We start from the raw sequence: 17,719 nt of genomic DNA, 5'->3' as shown, positions 1-17,719 counted from the left end.
TAATATCTTCTGCTTCTGTTAGGTCCATACCATTTCTGTCCTTTATTGAGATCATCTTTGCATGAAATGTTCCTTTGATATCTCTGATTTTCTTGAAGAGATCCCTAGTCTTTCCCATTCTGTTGTTTTCCTCTTTTTCTTTGCATTGATCGCTGAAGAAGGCATTCTTATCTCTTCTTGCTGTTCTTTGGAACTCTGCATTCAGATGTTTATATCTTTCCTTTTCTCCTTTGCTTTTCGCTTCTCTTCTTTTCACAGCTATTTGTAAGGCCTCCCCAGACAGCCATTTTGCTTTTTTGCATTTCTTTTCCACGGGGATGGTCTTGATCCCTGTCTCCTGTACGAAGTCATGAACCTCCATCCATAGTTCATCAGGCACTCTATCTATCAGATCTAGGCCCTTAAATCTATTTCTCACTTCCACTTATATAAATTCCTAAAACTGTGAGAAGGTGTTCTGGATTGTAAATTGTACCTCTCTACAGAGAGGTTATAAGAAAGGTATTCCTTCTCCCAGCTTTGAAGTAACCGTATGTGCAGTGATGTATTACAATTAGCAAAAACAACAGGTATGAAACTCCCCTGGTGGCTCAGACAGTAAAGTGTCAGCCTGCAGTGCGGAAGACCCAGGTTCAGTCCCTGGGTCGGGAAGATCCCCTGGAGAAGGAAATGGCACTGACTCCAGTACTCTTCCCTGGAGAATCCCATGGACCAGAGCCTGGTAGGCTGCAGTCCATGGGGTCTCAAGAGTCGGACACGACTGAGCGACTTCACTTTCACTTTCACAGGTATGAAAGGGCTTCCCCGGTAGCTCAGCAGTAAAGAATCCACCTGCCATGCAGGAGATGCGGGTTCAATCTCTGAGTCAGGAAGATCCCCTGGAGAAGGAAATGCTGCTGAAGAGCAGCCGGTCAGGGGCGCCGCCATTGTCCGGCCTCCACCAGGTGGGGCAGCCCCGGGGCACTGCCTCGTGACAGCCTCGTCCCTTTCACAAGAGCCACCTGTGCCCTCTCCCAAACCCTCGCAGGTGACTTCCTCTACTCGTGGCGCTATGCTCGGCCTCAAATTAGGAGGCAGAAACAAAAACACAAAGTGCTAACGCAGAAGGAGGAGGCGAAGGGACCTTACGCCAAGGAAGAGTGGCTTTGGTCAGAAGCGCCAGACACGCACAGGCTGTGGCCGCTTTGACCGGCTGAGGAGGCCCACAGGGGTCAAGGGAGAGGGACACACCCGAGACGGGAGCGGCCAGAATGGCGGTGTGGGTGTGGCCTGCCCTGATCCTGCTGGACACCTGTTCTCAAGCACACTGGGGGCGCTGTGGGGGTCATAGTCCGTTCCTTGTGAGCCCAGGAGGGGTTCTGAATGTTTCTGGTCTTCAGCCATTTGGAAGTAAATGCATTTCCTCAGGTACTCTTTCCTGGTCTGAATGACTTAACAGAATTATTAAAAGTAAGGAGGCCAGTGCAAATCAACTATCCCTCAATTAAAAAAAAAAAAAAAAAGGAAGAATGCCAAGGAGCACATGAAAAGATGCTCAACATCATTAGCCATTAGGGATCTGCACGTCGTAACCACAGTGAGGTACCACTCCACACCCAACAACAGCTGTAATTAAAGAGACGCCAGCATGTGTTGGTAGAGAAACGGGAACACTTGCGCTTTGGTGTTGGGGGGGGATGTGAAATGGAGCAGCTGCATTGGAAAAGAGTTTATCAGTTCCTCAAAACAGGAACTTATGACCCAGCAAGTCCACCCCTTAAAGGTCCACTCAAGACAAATGTACGCCCACACAGGACTTTCACGTTATTCCCAGCAGGCACAAGGTGGAAACCACCCAAACGCCCAGTGGCTGATGAATCGATAAACGAAACACTGTGCATCCACGCTATGGAATGTTTAGATCAGATCAGTCGCTCAGTCGTGTCCGACTCTTTGCGACCCCATGAATCGAAGCACGCCAGGCCTCCCTGTCCATCACCAACTCCCGGAGTTCACTCAGACTCACGTCCATCGAGTCAGTGATGCCATCCACCCATCTCATCCTCTGTCGTCCCCTGCTCCTCTTGCCCCCAATCATGGAATGAACTCATGGAATGTTACTCACACGTAAAAAAGCATGACGTCTTGACGCGTGCTGAAACATGGACGGAACTTGGAAACATCCTAAGTGACGGAAACCAGATTGAAAGGCCACATATTTAAGATTCCACTCATTCAAAAATTCGAATCAGCAAGTCCTTACGAGAAAAAGCAGATTGGTAGTTGCTGGGGGTTGAGGGAGGGGACAGTGGGGAGTGACTGCTCAATAGGTACAGGGTTTCCTTTTCAGGTGGTGAAACGTTTTTGAACTGGATAATTGATGGTTGTACGACATTGTGAATGTACTTAATGTCACCATTGGTAAATTTAGATTATGTGTATTCTATTGCCAAGAAACATAAGTATGCCACTTCTGTTAACTCTTCAGTATATGGGGTGCCCTAACTAATTCACACTAAAAACAATATAATAGACATTGTAATAATTTGAGAGGCTAGTTGTGCACATTTCCCAGCCCTCTGTGAAGGGTTTTAGTTGGCCCCACCCAACTCAGAATGAATAACATGGTAAATGAATTTTGAGTTGTAAAATGAGTGAGTCATTGGCATGTAATGTACATACAGCAAGATGACTATAGTCAATAATGTCATCATGTATATTTGAAAGTTGCCAAGAGAGTAAAACTCCTTATCACATACACAGCATTTTTCGGTAGCACTGTGTAGCAGGGCCGCTGGCCTTCTCGTGGTGGCCGCTTTGCGGTGTGTGCAGACATCACAGCGTCACGTTGCACCCCTGAGACTAGTGCGGCATGACATGCCAGCTGTGCCTCAGTGTGAGAAACCTCTGGTGGACTGTGTTGGCATTAATGGAAATTCAGAAGTCTCACTGAATTCTCACAGCAGTCCTCTGAGGTGGGAGGTATCGTTCCCACTTTTTATAAACAAGAAAATGAGAACTTAGGTTAAATAGTCTCACACGGCTAGTTAGTAGTGAAGCTGGGGTTTGAATTCCAGTTGGCCGATTCCCTGGTGAATGAAGGGTTTTCTATAGACTTCAGGTCTCAGCTTTAAGGCCTCTCAGTTTCATGACATCTTTAAAAACCCTGTTGGTAATTTTGAATTTGGAATTTTCTACTCCTTAAAGCAGATCTGACAAAAGTTGGATTTCTACGCAGAAAACGAATTACAAAAGTAGTCTTTAAACCCTGGAAGCCTGGGTGTGTACCAGAAGATATACACATACTGTTCCTGAAATCCATTGGAAGCAAGTCCCAGGAAGCCTGCACTTGGTATTTTCTATACACTTGGCTGCCCCGGGTCTTAGCTGCAGCATTTGAACTCTTAGCTGTGGCATGTGGGATCTAGTTCCCTGACCAGGGATGGAGCCCTGGCCCCTGCACTGGGAGCTCAGAGTCCTAGCCACTGGACCACCAGGGAAGTCCCAGGAAGCCAGCATTTTGCTCAGTGTAGAAAATGGCCTTGGCACCAGTCCTTCTGTAAAAACCTGCTAAGGAGTTGTGAACAGCTGTGCTTACAGTAATGTCTCAGAGGATTCTGAAGCTGGGTATCCTGATGGTAGTCCAGTGGTGTCTGCTCCAGGGAAAGTCCAGAGCAGGAGGGAACTGCAGCTACCGCAGGTGTGGCACCTCTGCTCCCACAGCGAGGCAAGGATGAGAGAAGCAGGCTCCAGGATGAGCTTGGAAATGCTTGTTGATGGACTGAATGAGTGTATCAGATAAGGGTGTTGGGCTCCTCCCTTTTGACCCTATGAATCACGTTTCTCTAGGCTTTCTTGAAACCATGACTGTCATTTACAAGCTTAGTAAACTTGATCCCCACCTTCAGGATATCTACAGCTTAGTATGGGAGATTATGAAAATATACACACACACATAGCTTTAACACAGGAGCAAGGGCCAAGAGTGAAAGGTACAAAGCTACAGGATTCCATGGGAGGGGGTGATCATATCTGCGGGCGGAGGAGCTGCTGAGTCAGGGGGTGCTGTAATCCTGTGGTCAGCCCAGAGACGGACGGGGTGGGTTCTGCCGGAGGGAGCAGAGGGACGGGGCAAGTTCAGCTTGCCAGGATTCAGGGCTCGTGGAGAGGATCATGGGAGATTTTGGATATACAGGTTAGAGTTATTATTTTGAGTGATAGGCTACAGGTTCGGTGTTCCTATGTCTCCTTTCAAATTGAAATAAGGGCATTATTAGGTCTAAAAGGTTTCTGCATGATGAAAAGCTGACTGATGTTTTAGGAGCATAAGTTCAAAGATTAAAAATTACGAGATGACTAAAGAGGCAAACTAAATGGCACGCTCTTTACAACTAAAAACTGGACTCTTGATGCCTGGAATAGGTCTGTTTCTGTAACTGTTGAGTGTAGTAAGACGACACACACATATACATGACTCAGGTGTTTATAACTCAGAGCCGTGGCTGATAGCAGCTTCCATTTTTATAACAATAGAAATTTGTGACATACTAAGTAAGGTTTCTTTTTTTCTCTTCATATGTATATGATTGAATGTTTTAATATTATCTCTTATTCTTTACTAGATCTCGCCCAACTTTCCATTTTATATTAATATTTAAAAACAACTTATGAGTCCTCTAGGAAGTTTAGAAACCATTTGATAATGACTGTGAAAATACACTTCAAGTTTTTTAAAAATTAATACTTTTACTGAAAAATGAACTTAAATAGTTTTGATCTTTATGCTTTTAAAATAGCTGTTTTAACATAATTAAAATCTGTGGTTATATAAACTATCTTGGGCACTGCTTTTTTTTTTTAATCTAAGTATAGTTGATTTACAATGTTGTATTTGTGGTGTACGGCAAAGTGATTCACTTTATATATTATATATCTATATATTCCTTTTCAGATTCTTTTCCATTTACTACAAGATACTGACTATAGTTCCCTACACTATACAGCAGGACCTTACTCATTTATGTGCAGTAGTTTGTATCTGCTAATCCCAGACTCCGAATTTATCCCTCTCCCTGCTCTCCCCTTTGTAACCATAAGTTTGCTTGCTGTGGCTGTAGTCTGTTTCTGTTTTGTAAATAAATTCATCGGCACCTTTTTTTTTTTAGATTCCACATATAAGCGGTACCATATGATGTTTGTCTTTGACTTACTCCACTTAGTATGACCATCTCCAGGTCCATCATGTTGCTGCAAATGGCATGGTTTCATTATTTTTTTGGCTGAGTATATGCCATTGTGTATATGTGTATACATGACATCTTCTTTATCCATTCATCTGTCGATGGACACTGAGGTTGCTTCCATGTCTTGGCTAGTGTGATTAGTGCTGCTGTGAATACTGAGGGGGCACTGCTGTTTTAATTGAGCCTTTCACGTGTATTTCTTTGAATTCATAAGTAATCCATGTGATCATCATTTTGATGGCTGCCTCCGTCTCACTCCGTTCAGTTTTCCTCTGTTGGTACCGAGGTAGAGCCCCTGTGCTGGGGAGGAGGGTGAGCACGGTAGTGTTGGGATGAGGACAGGGTTTGTTTCTTCTTTGCTTTCATGAAAAATTGTCCTTTAACAACAGGAACAAAAAAAAGCCCTTCTATGGTTTTCTGAAAAGTACATAAAACCCAGTATTCAGTAATCAAGGGATTGCAGTAGTTTTTCTTTCCTCATTTAAATATCAGTATGTTCAATTCAGTGAGCGCTCAATTGATAGGCGTTGTTCTGGTCACTTAGGCATAAATCAACAGGTAAAGGTCCCTGCTCTTGGGAACTCGCGTTCTATGGGTGGTAAACAGGTCTGATTTGCCAGGTGGTAATAAGGTGAGGGGCCGATGAGTGATGGAAAAGAGGGATGGGATGTAGCCAGTTTGGGTAGGGGGTCAAGGAGGTACGGGCTAGAGGGAGAGTGGCAGGCAGATGTCCAGGGAGAGTAGTCCCTTGGAGGCTGGAAGTGCAGCGTTCCTGAGGCCTTGTGAGTTTGGGTCGCAGTTTGGAAGCCAGTCGGTAGAGGTGCAGTTAAGGCTGGAGAGAGAGGGGCTGAGGGCTGGAGAGGGGCTTACAGGGGTGGGACAGGTCCTGTGGGGCCTTGTAGGTCATGGTAAGAATGTTGTCTTTTAACCTGAGGTGGGGGTGGGGAGCTTCTGGAGATTTTGAACCCCAGAATGAAAAGGTTTGACTTAGGCTTTAAAAGGCTCTCTCTGGCTTCTGCCCACAGAAGAGACTGTAGAAGGGTGGGAACAGGGAGACAGGGCGGGAAGCTGTGGTACCAGTGCAGGCGAGCAGGAATGCTGGGCGGGACTGGGCATTGGCTGCCAGGGGCGGGGTCAGGGTGGCTTTCCGAGGTCTCAGGTTTGGATGCCTGCTAGACCCAGAGGAAATGTGAGTCCGGAGTTCCCTGTGGGAGCGTGTAGTTCTCCACCCCCGTGGACAAGACGGGCCCGTTTGCTCACCCAGGATCACTGAGACGCGACAGTGTGCCCTGTGGCTTCCCTCAGCTGGGAGGAAGCCAGCAGTTGTGAGCATCACAGCGTGCCAGATGCTTCACTTCTGTGTCCTCGTCTGAGTCTCACCGGGTTCTGTCAGGGGCTGTTTGTTTACACGTCCACCTCACAGACGGTCCAGGGAGGCAGGGAGCAGCCCTCCCCACCCCCAGAATGCCTCACAGCGCCAGGAACTTGCCAGTAGGGACCCTTTCCAGAGTTCCCTTCTCCAGTGTGAGCTGGGCTGCAGGCGTGGGGTCCCTGCCATTTGCGATGGGTCATCATCTTTTGATGGCTCCTTTCCTAAAGCATTTTTTGTTTCAAAAAGTTCAGGTGCCAGAAGCAGGCTGGCCACTGACTGCTCTGTTTGGCCACTTGGGCCTGTGTGTGTGTGTGTTTGGGCCACGACAGGTGTGGGAGGCCGGTTGTCACCTGTTGCCCTGGGGAGGCAGTCCTGCCCCTTTAGCTTTACTTCCTGCATAACCGACACATTGAGCTGAAATGGCTTCAAGCCGCCAGGCCAGCCCTCCCCAGTGCATCCGTGCCTCTGTGATGCCAGCCACACACCGCCCCACCCACCAGGCAGCTGTTCCAATCAAAAAAAGCCCTACTAATTAAAGCGTCCCAGCAGATGCTGGGAGACTTGCCTTTCCCTGTATTTCACACGTGCCGGGCATCATTCTGTCCTCGGGGCCCAGTGGGAAAATCCAGGTCCTTTCTCATGCTGGAGTGAGGATGCAAGGGGGTCAAGGGCGCAGGCTCGGGGTCAGACATGAGTCCAGATTCCAGCCCCACCGCCTTTAGTACTTGTGTCATTTGGGGAAAGTCCTCCAAGGCCTCTGTCTGAGCTCCCACCTCCACTCAGTGGATAACAGAGCTCCTCCCTCTGAGCTGGTGAGGACTAAGCGAGGCCATTTCTGTGAGGCAGCCTGCACGTGCTGACCCTGTGAGCATCAGAGATTTGCTCTCCCCTCTGAGCTGGAAAAAGGTAAAGAATGCTGGACTGTGAGAGCACCGGGTTACTCTGCTTGTTCTTACTCTGTGTTCCTGTTGTCTCTGTGGAGTAAGAGAGAGAATGAAATGGATTCTGGATTTTGTGGAGTCTCCCTTAAATTCACATCATAATAGAACTAACCAACATGCACCTGGGGTGTGTGGTTTTAGATTAATGGCCTTCCACTGGGAGCAGAAGCTTTGTTTTATTTCGTGTTTTTAAACTTGCCTAATTAGAGCTAGTTGCTTTAAACTGAGACAGCTGTAGTCTTTTGAAAAAACTCACTCAAAAATTTTAAGGTGGTTTTTACTGTTAATACTGAATTGAAACTGTTTCTCAGTGACTTTTCTCTGTGTTGACCTCATTGTTGTGTTTCAGGGTCCTGTTTTAATTATTTTAAATAATTTGCATCTTTCAGGTGTAGCATTTTTAATATTTAAATGAAAATGCCTACAGTTCATTAGTGACTCTGTAAGAATAACTGGTTGTCACCTTCATTCATTATTACTAATGCGCTTGCTTTCATTTTTACTGGCTTCAAAATGGTTGTCTTTTAGCCTTAATCTACTAAGCGATGAAAAAGGAAAATGAATAATTAATGTTAATGTACCTCACGTGATATAACTAATCTTTTAATGCTGTATTTTGCATTCACATGTAAGAAGACAACTGCTTGCAATCTGTATATGGATGCAAAACTGATCAATTATCTGATATATAATATATACACTTGAATAAACATTGTTCTTTTAGCTAAAATAAGAGTAGTGCATTAACATCCAACTTTTAATATCTTCATTACAAATCCTGTACTTTAACTTGACAGCACTTATTTACAGCAGGTAGGCTAAATTATTTTAATTGCTAATCAACAATGAAGTAGAAAATGAACATTCAGTTTGCTTCCTGAACCAATCTAATGACAGAATTATCACCTAAACCCCAAATCTCTACCCTACTTAAAAATAATACTTAGTTAAAATCTTCTGAATGGACATCTTTCCTAGGTATTACCTTAGGTATTGTAAGACTAGATCTCTGATATTGTAGGATTGCATTTGCTCTGCACCTACCTGAAAAGACTTGATTCTAAAATATCCAGAAGGGTTTCTAATGATAATTCCCATTGAGAGTTAAGTCCTGTTATTAGAATAATTTGTTGTTGTTTAGTCACTAAGTCGAGTCCGACGTTGCGACCCTGTGGGCTGCAGCACACCAGGCTCTTCTATCTTCCACTATCTCCCAAGTTTGTTCCAATTCATGTCCATTGAGTCAGTGATGCTATCTAACCAGCTCATCCTCTGTTGTCCCCTTCTCCTTTTGCTTCAATCTTTCCCAGCATCAGGGTCTTTTCCAATGAGTCGGCTCTTCGCATCAGGTGGCCAAAGTACTGGAGCTTCAGCATCAGTCCTTCCAATGAATATTCAGAGTTGATTTCCTTTAGGTTTGGCTGGTTTGATCTCCTTGCTGTCCAAGGGATTCTGAAGAATCTTATCCAGCACCACAATTCAAAAGCATCAATTCTTCAGCGCTCAGCCTTCTCTATGTTAGGATAATAGTAATATTTTATCTTTAAAAGCATTCTTACATAAGCTTAAAATTAATTCAGCATGTCAGTCCTATGGGGTTTATTAGTTTCCATTTATTCTTTCTTCAGACCTTATTCAGAAAAATGTCTCTTAAAAAAGAAAAAATGTTTTAATGTTTCTTTTTCTAGCGACCTCCTTAATCCACTTTTCTTTTACTGCCACACTTCCCAAACAAGTAGTTTATACCAGCTTCTCCCTGCCTCTCCCAATCTTTACCAGAGGTCAGGAAGCTGGAAGGTGTCAAATACTAAGTGTCTAGTATGTGTCTTGCTCATGGTACGTTTCCCTTATCAGGATACTTAATCCTCACAACTCAGGTTGCCAGGTGTCTGGCACTGAACCCACGGAGTCTGGGATTGTAGCTTCTTGCTTGGCAAACTGAAAATTTTATAAACAAAAATGTCTCGTTTTCTTTTTTTAAAAATTATCTTGTTTGTGGCTCAGGAGCCTCTGAGACTGGACCTCAGTGTTACTAAATCTTGGTGATAAGAAACCAAAGATGCCAGGAATTTGCTCCTGGAGGCCCTGTGGGTAGAAACAGCCCCAGGTGACAGCCGGCTCTGCTGAGGCTGCAGATGAACGCCCAGAGGTTAGGACCCAGGCATGTGGGTTCCACCAAAGTCATTTTTCCTGTAGGCACTTCTGTAACCAGGATGCGTATAGCAGTAGAATCAAACACTACAGATGCCACCTTCTGAGGGGTCCAGCTTTCACTGGTTTTCTTCTCTTGCCATCACTGAACTTCCATGCTTTACTGCAGTCAGCCTTCCATGCATTGATTCAGTGTATTCATTAACGACCAGACTCTTAAGGCCTGTATGTTCCTGGCGGGCACCTGGGTGGGGGGCCGGCACACAGGTAACGGAATCGGGAGATCCACTTGTCTTCCATGTGTAACTGCCAGAAGCTTCCGACGCCGCGTGTGTGTTCCTCCCAGCGAGGGGCTGGTTCCTAATCACTGCAGGGCCCACGCAACTGCTGCAAATTTATTTTTAATTAATAGGCTTTATTTTTTAGAGTGCTTTTAGGTTTACACAGAACTGCGAGACCTCACAGAGTTGTCACCCTGCTCTCTCCCCTGCTCACTGTTTGCTCTGTTTTTAAGTCCTACACCGGTGTGGTGCATTCGTCACAAATGATGGACCAAGCCTGGCACATGATTAACTAAAGACCATAGTTTACACTGGGCCTCTATGAGCTTGACAAATACATAAAGTGCACCCCTACCAACCTTTGGCAGTCACTGATTCTTTTTTTTTTTCCCATCAATGTTTCTATAGTTGTGCCTTTTCCAGAATGTCATTTAGTTGGAATTGCATATTAGGCAGCCTTTTGAGACTGGCTTCTTTCACTAAGCAACATATATTTAAAATTCCTCCATCTTTTTGTGGTTTAACAGCTGGTTTCTTTGGTTTCTTTTTAGTCCCTGAAGAACATTCAGTTGTACACACGTGCCACAGTTGGTTTATCCACTGAGTTGGGTTGTTTCCAGGTTTTGGCAGTATGAATAAAGCTGCTTTAGGTACTCACATACAGGTTTTTCCACAGACGTAATAATTCTAGGCATTTGAGTAGACACCTAGGAGTACAATTACTAGGATAAGACTAGTTTTGAATATAAGAATAGTTCGAATAAATTGAGGAAGACTGTTTACCTGGGTAAGAAACTGCCTGCCTTGAAGCCGCAGGAAGCTCTGCGTTCCCGCCCGTCCTGAATGAGCGCTCCTCTTGCTCCACAGCGGCATCTGGTGCTGTCAGCATTCTGGGTTACAGCCATTCTGACAGGTGTGTGCTGGTATCTCGTTTTAATTTGTAAGTTCCCATATGACATGGAGAGCATCTTGTCATATGCTTATTTGCCATCTGTATAACTTACATTTTAACTGAGCTGTTTTTGTTATGTTTGAGCTTTAAGTGGTCTTTATTATTTGGGATACAAGTCCTTTATCAGATATGTGTGTTGCGGATATTTCCTCCCAGTCTGTGAACTTGTCTTTTCATTCTACTAACAGTAATTTTTGCAGACCAGAAGTTTGTGATTTTAATGAAGTCCAGCTTGCCAGTTTTTTCTTTCACGAATCATGCTTCTGGCGTGATAGCTAAAAACTCAGTGCTAAACCAAAGTCATGTGAATTTTCTCTGGCTTTATCTTCTTAAAGTTTTATTGTTTGGCATTTTACATTTAGGTGTGTGCTCCATTTTGAGTTGCTTTTTATGAAAGATGTACGGTCAGGCTCTAGATTTGTTTCTCTGCAAGTGGGTATCTAGTTGTTTAGCGCCCTCTGCTAAAAGGACTGCCCTTTCGCCATTAGTTTTGTCCCCCTCGTTGTCTTTGGGTTGCTTTTGAAAATCCTCCTAAATGGAGTGTTAGTTATAACCCACTGTTATTATCCTGGAGTCCGGTTGATGGGTGACGTGGTAAAGTATTGGAAAGGAGGAGCATCCTTTATAATCCCATGTTTAAATCTCCATTTTGGTTGTTTTGTGGTGTATTACTGGTTTTTGGTGGGCCACAGTATGGGGGTCATGACCTGCTGAAGAGTTTCTCAGGCTTTTTGTCCCTCTCCTTACTTGAGACAGGAAAGCGAGAGGGGTTGCAGGTAGCTAATTGTCCTTCCCCAGATCAGATAAGGCTTAGAAAAGTGTTTCCCTGGAGGGCTAGCCTTCCTTACTCAGAACAGAGCAAGAACAGGATAACTGAGCAAATTTCAAAACACTTTCCCCTCCCCACCACCAGAAGCCCCAGAGGAATTTTCTCCATTCCTTACAATACAAACTTGGTTGGGGGGTGGGGGTGCCTCCTAGAGACGAAACTCCTGAGAAGTGAGCCTGCGTTGTTTTTAACTCTCCACACGGAGCCTCCAGTGATTCCTCATTTACCCCTTGCGTTCCTGGCAACCGTGGCTCCAGCATCAGTTTCTACTCCCTGTAAACTCTGATTTTCCACATCATTCTAATTCTCTGATGAATCTGACAGTTGTTTTTCAGTGTGTTTAGCTTGTTTTTTGTTGTGAGTAAGGGAGTGACAACTTCAAAGCTTTTTATGCATTGGAGCAGAAGCCAGAAGTGCCCTTACAGTTGGTTCTAACCAACAGGAGTCAGGTATGCCTGTTTTCATAATGGATGGATCCTGATGGAGTCCCTTTAACTACAGTATTGTGAAAGGCTGTGAGGCGGAAGAAAGTGGAGTGTAGTCTGTTTGATAGTGGGAGACTGAAAATTTTCCTTTGGGGACCCTGGGAATAAAGGGGGGGGGGTCAATGAGAGAGATGAGCTTAGAAGAGTTTGGTGTCTATTTCTCTCATTCTGTAAGTCTTAAGAGTTCTTCCAAAGCATTTAAAAGATACACACACAAGCACACACACACACACACACACAAGCACACACACACACACACACGCACGCACACACACACACACACACACACACACAACATATAAGGCTTACCAGGTGGCGCCAATGCTAAAGAATCTGCTGCTGATGCAGGAGACATAAGAGACACCGGTTCGATCCCTGGGTCAGGAAGATCCCCTGAAGGAAGAAATGGCAACCCACTCCAGTATTCTTGCCTGGAAAATTCCATGGACAGAGGAACCTGGCGGACTACAGTCCACGGGTCGCCAAGAGTCAGATACAGCCAAGCACGCATGCCATATTTGTATAAGGAGCAAAAAATAGTAAAACACGGTGACTAGTTACAGGTTGACAGCCTCATACGTGGATTTTATTTCAGGAAGATGAGTGCTCACCCAGAAAATGGCTTGTTGAGTGGGGGGGTTCTGTTGGCGTATGTCATGCATTATGGGGCTCACTTGCTCCTCTGCCTGGGCACGCACACCTTACCAGCCAGGGTTTCTCTTCAGTGCTCAGGACAGAATCACACCCACCCAAGCCTGTGAAGAGCATGTTCTGGTTACCACCCGCTCGCTCCTTTGGCATCGTGCCTGTCTGCACGTTGTTTATTTGCACAACTTCCACAGTGACGAGAGAGGAGCCCCTCCATCCACCTGCACCCAGGGACTTAGGTGGACAGCGCTGAGAGATGTTCTGAGATGCTGGCAGGTTGGGTCGCCTGTTGCTGGTTACTAACGACGGGCTCTGTGCTAACTCAGTGTTGATAACCCTGAGTGCATCTGGTTTTGTTTTTTTTTTTAACATCTCCCACCTGTGTATAATTTGCTTTTACTTTCATTATATTTTTTCTGCATCACATTAGGTATTTGGAAAACTCTCAGGAAAAGTATGGCCTTTTTACAGTAACTCTTTATTTTAATCACTTTTCCTTTAATTCATACAGTGTAACTTTAGGCCCATAGTGGGTTGGCTTCCACCTTGTCATTTTATTGTCCGATTCCACTTGAAGTCACATGGAGGAAATAGCGTGTGACTCAGTCATTGCTCTGCACTCTCCAGAAATAACAGAGGTTGTGAGTATCCATGATCAAATGTAAATGAGAAATAACACTTACGCCTACATGTTCTGTGTCCCCGAAGTCTGCTAGTAGTTTCCCTCTGGCTCCTCTAAACTTGCACCATGAACTGATGAATAATTTCCTAGTTGAAAATATATTAATAGTGCCATGACTAACCCATGTTTCAGATGAAAACCTTGTGTTCATACAGGTAATACTTTTCAAAATTTTGTTTTTTAAAGTCCATACTGTCTATTGGCTAAACATGTGTATCTTCATACAGTATTGTCCAAAATGTTAGATCTGTTCATGGTTCCTAGAATTAGAGTTTACCACCAATAGCTATTATTTGTATGAATTTTAGAGAAAAAATTGATGGTAGGCATTGACTTTTTAGTTGTATCAACATCATGATTTTGAAAAATAGGTATATATTTCAATTCCTTTAATACTGCCATTTAAGAATATAATTTATTCAGACTGGGTCACATTACTGTACTTACTATGAGTTTCTTCCCAAAATATTGACTCAAAACCTAAAAGGGACAAAAAGGAAATGACTGATCCTGTACATACAGTGCTGTAGTTCCTGGGACCGGCACGTAGACTCCTGTTTGGGCGTTTACTTAGTTTTGCTCCACTGGATTCTGGGCTATGCTTTCTCAACTGCTCTTTCTTTTTTCAAAACAAGTTTTTTCTTCCTAAATGTAATTTATGAAAAAGTAGGTTATGGAGCTAAGGGTAAAACATGTGTGATTCCACATCTCAGACATAAAGTAACACTTGCTTTATTAAGAGTAAACTTCTGTACATTGAACATAAAGGCTGTTTTCATTTTCTGTTCCAAAATACTCTTTGGGCAGCTTGCATAATCACAGGAAAGATGCTTTTTAATCCTTTTTATGCCTGAGGACTCAGAAGTTGCTGCTCTGAGGTCGGCATTTAAATTCCACCAACAGAGAGGGACTTAGCAGGGGTAAGGCTAGGTGTTCCGTTCCTGCCCGCAGAGTGAATGGTCTGTTTCACTGGGCCCTTCCATCAGGCTCTGCAGTGGGGAGGGGGCGTGGGCAGGAGGGGAGAATGAGGAGGGGTGCAGGCAGCCGGGCTCTCAGGTCAGGCCGAGCACCCGCTTCAACAGTGCTGGTGTTCTCACAAGCCCAGACTTATGGCAGCACATATCTCGGAGGTCGATGTTATATAAGATTGTAGAAATAAAGTTCTTGACAACATGAAAAAAAAAATTGTGAACACTTTCCTCCTAGCCTGAATCATTCTGACTGATTTAAGCAAAATTATTTTAAGTAGATCTGATTTGCTCAGAATAGAGTGCTTGATTTTCAAATAATTGGTTTTTGTTGTTGTTTATTATTCATCTCCAACCGGGAGTTATTTATGGGTTTAAAATAGATGTGAAGTTTATTAATATTTCACCTCAGATTATTTCAATACATGAAACGACATTAATGTAATTATATTCTTGGTCAGATAAAGGCTTCCTTTGTGAAGAGCTTGGTTTGTGTATTTGTTTCATGGTGAGCTTTAGGAGAACGGAATCACAGGATAAATGGAGTCAGGATCACTGAAGGTGCACAGTGGGTGCCTTGATACCCTGGCGGGGGCCCTCACACTCATGCTTATCCAGCAGCAGTTCTTGGAATCACATGGTGCCTAGGGGCTTCCGTACCTCTAACCTATTAACCCAGTTATATCCTTCCAGGAGATTCTCTGTCCTCACCACCTACCATGGTCATTTTCAGCAACACCGTTCATGGTGGGCTTCAGGCTGAGGAATTGGTTTATCTGGGACACCATGGGAGGGAGTGACATTTTACATGTAGAATTGGAGAGCCCCCTGGCACCTGGGAGGAAGAAGATCCAGAAGAGAACGGGCTGGGAGTCAGGAGAAATGAGAGCTAGAAAGAGGAGGGCAGCTCCTCTGAGGTCCAGCTGGCAGGTTGACACGTGTGGGGCAGGGCGTCTGGGGAGACTCCCCCACCTCTGCTGGAGCAGGTTGTCTAGCGAACACGGGCGTCCTATGTCATCCCCATGGGCCGCCTCTGCTGGGCAGGGGAGGGCTGGCACGTTTGTCACCCAAGGAAACAGGATGAATCAGGGCGTGGTTCCACCCCCAAGCTGGCCCAAGCGATGGCACCAGGGAGTGAGTCTTTGTCCGTGAGTGTGACACACGGGTGGGGCGTCAACCCCTAGGACTGGCTGGCTTGCAGCCCGGAGCTGGGGTTAGAGAATATGGTGAGTGTACCGGTAGGCATGCTGAACACGAGGTGCCCGATGGGATGGCAGGTGGGCATGTTCAGGATGGGTTGAATTTCTGAGTCTGAAGATGAGGGAGGAGCCTGGGCTGGCTCTCCTAGAGTCAGATGTTCTGAGGTGTCCCCAGAGCTGGGCACGATAGAGTCCTTTGCACAGAGGTGCTCACCGAAGCCCGAGTCCAGTCTGCAGTCTTTCCCTCTTTCCCCACGTCTGCCGTAGTCATCCTCTTCATTCTCCCTCCTCAACAGCCGTTCAGTTTTGCCCAAAGAGTTCCTTTTCACCTGCCCACTGAACTGTAGGATGGTCCCCCCGGCACGTTGTGTGGTGTGGTATGACTTGGTGGTGGTCCTGACGCTGTTGCTCCCAGTTCTTGGATATCAGGCCCATTTGGTTCCTGTAGAGACCTCCGTTGGCAGAGGGAGGCTCTTGTTCCCTTCCTTCTAGAAGCCGGGAGGCAGCGCTCTGCCACACGCTGCAAGAGATGCACCTGGAGCATCTAGTTGCTTTTTGGAGCAACAACTCCTTTGTCCTGGAATATGTAGCCCCAGGAGACAGAACAAGGTCCCTGCTGCAGTTTCCCAGATTTTTTTTTTTTTTTTTTTTTAGATTTTCCAGAGTGATAAAAGAACTAAAATAAGAAAAAGAAAATAACCTTTATCTTTTATGCCTGACAGATAATCAGATTACCCAGGGGATTAGATCAAAAATGAGTCATTTGTTCCTATAATTAGTTACTATAATGACCAATAATCTTTTATAAGAGAATTTAACAATTAAACCGGATAAGTAGGCTTCAGCTTAGGAAATGGGTAAATAGCGAGAGGACAAGGGGAGTTTGAAGGCAGAGCTGGCGGGCGTTGTGGAGTGTTGTGTTGTGGTGGTGTTGTCATCGGGTGTCCACCCCTGCTGTTGGGCCACAGCCAGTGTTCCCAGTGCCCCGGGGCCTGGTGCCCACCTGCCCTGGGAGCAGCTGTGGACTAGACCTCACCCACCAGTTTACTTCCTCTCGTATCTTTACAACACACCACACGGTGGCTTTTCATCCTAACATCCCTGATTTTGTTCACAGGCCATGTTCTTATAGAGATTTCGAGTATCCACAAGAAACTCAACGAGAGTCTTGATGAAAATGTATGTGAACAGTTTTTCTATTTACCAAATATACTTATTTTATTTTGCTTCAAGTCTCAAACCTGGTCTCAACTTTTCACTTGTGTTCACAGTTCAAAAAATTCCATAAGGAGATTATCTATGAGCTGGAGAAGAAGACAGAGCTTGATGTGAAATATATGAATGTGAGGACCAGGTTTTGCTGCACCTGCCCTGGGTGGAGGGCGCCCGGGGAGGGGAACCGAGTTTTCAGGGAGGCTGCGCTCGCCTGATGGCTGAGCCTAAGGAGAGCTTCCCCATGGTTGAGCTGGCGGGGCAGTGAGTATGAAGGCTGCAGTACCCCGTTAAAACACAGCCAGACCGGAAAACAGGTGCAACGTTTACCTTACAGGCGACTCTCAAAAGATACCAAGCAGAACACAGGCATAGATTAGATTCTCTGGAGAAATCGCAAGCTGAATTGAAGAAGATAAGAAGGAAAAGTCAAGGAGGACGAAATCCATTCAAATATGAATGCAAAGAGATTGAGGTAAACCTTTCAGCACTGTGTTACTTTATTTTGGGGTGGATGGTTTATACAGTTAATGGGAGGCATGCTTATCTCAGTCAGCCTATACTTTATCCATCAGATGTGCTGCTGCTGAAAGTCAAAAATAAGCATTTTGACTTGGTGGGAGCTGAAGGCCGCAGAGTTCCCCAGAGTTAAGAATAATTAGTCAAGAGCACTGGTGTTTTCTCCTGACTTTGGGAGAGTGATAAGCATTGTGTCCCCATTTTACAGATGGGAAAAGTGAGGCTTCGGTTAACTCACATGGTTGGCACTTGTAAATG

At 45.1% G+C, this 17,719-nt stretch overlaps 1 protein-coding gene across 2 annotated transcripts in view; it reads left to right on the top strand.

Annotated features, from left to right (window-relative positions):
* The window catches only part of BAIAP2L1 (BAI1 associated protein 2 like 1), an 80,453-nt gene that overhangs the window by 42,955 nt on the left and 19,779 nt on the right, over positions 1 to 17,719 (top strand). For both annotated transcript variants that reach the window (XM_027528317.1, XM_027528316.1), the window contains 3 exons: positions 16,848 to 16,909; positions 17,002 to 17,073; positions 17,280 to 17,417. In XM_027528317.1, the coding sequence (XP_027384118.1) occupies positions 16,848 to 16,909; positions 17,002 to 17,073; positions 17,280 to 17,417 (272 nt within the window). The remainder of the gene's footprint in view (positions 1 to 16,847; positions 16,910 to 17,001; positions 17,074 to 17,279; positions 17,418 to 17,719) is intronic.

The sequence above is a fragment of the Bos indicus x Bos taurus genome, chromosome 25, assembly GCF_003369695.1.
Source record: "Bos indicus x Bos taurus breed Angus x Brahman F1 hybrid chromosome 25, Bos_hybrid_MaternalHap_v2.0, whole genome shotgun sequence".
NCBI lineage: Eukaryota > Metazoa > Chordata > Mammalia > Artiodactyla > Bovidae > Bos > Bos indicus x Bos taurus.
Note: the sequence above shows the minus strand (reverse complement) of the source record. Positions and strands in the feature narration are given on the sequence as shown.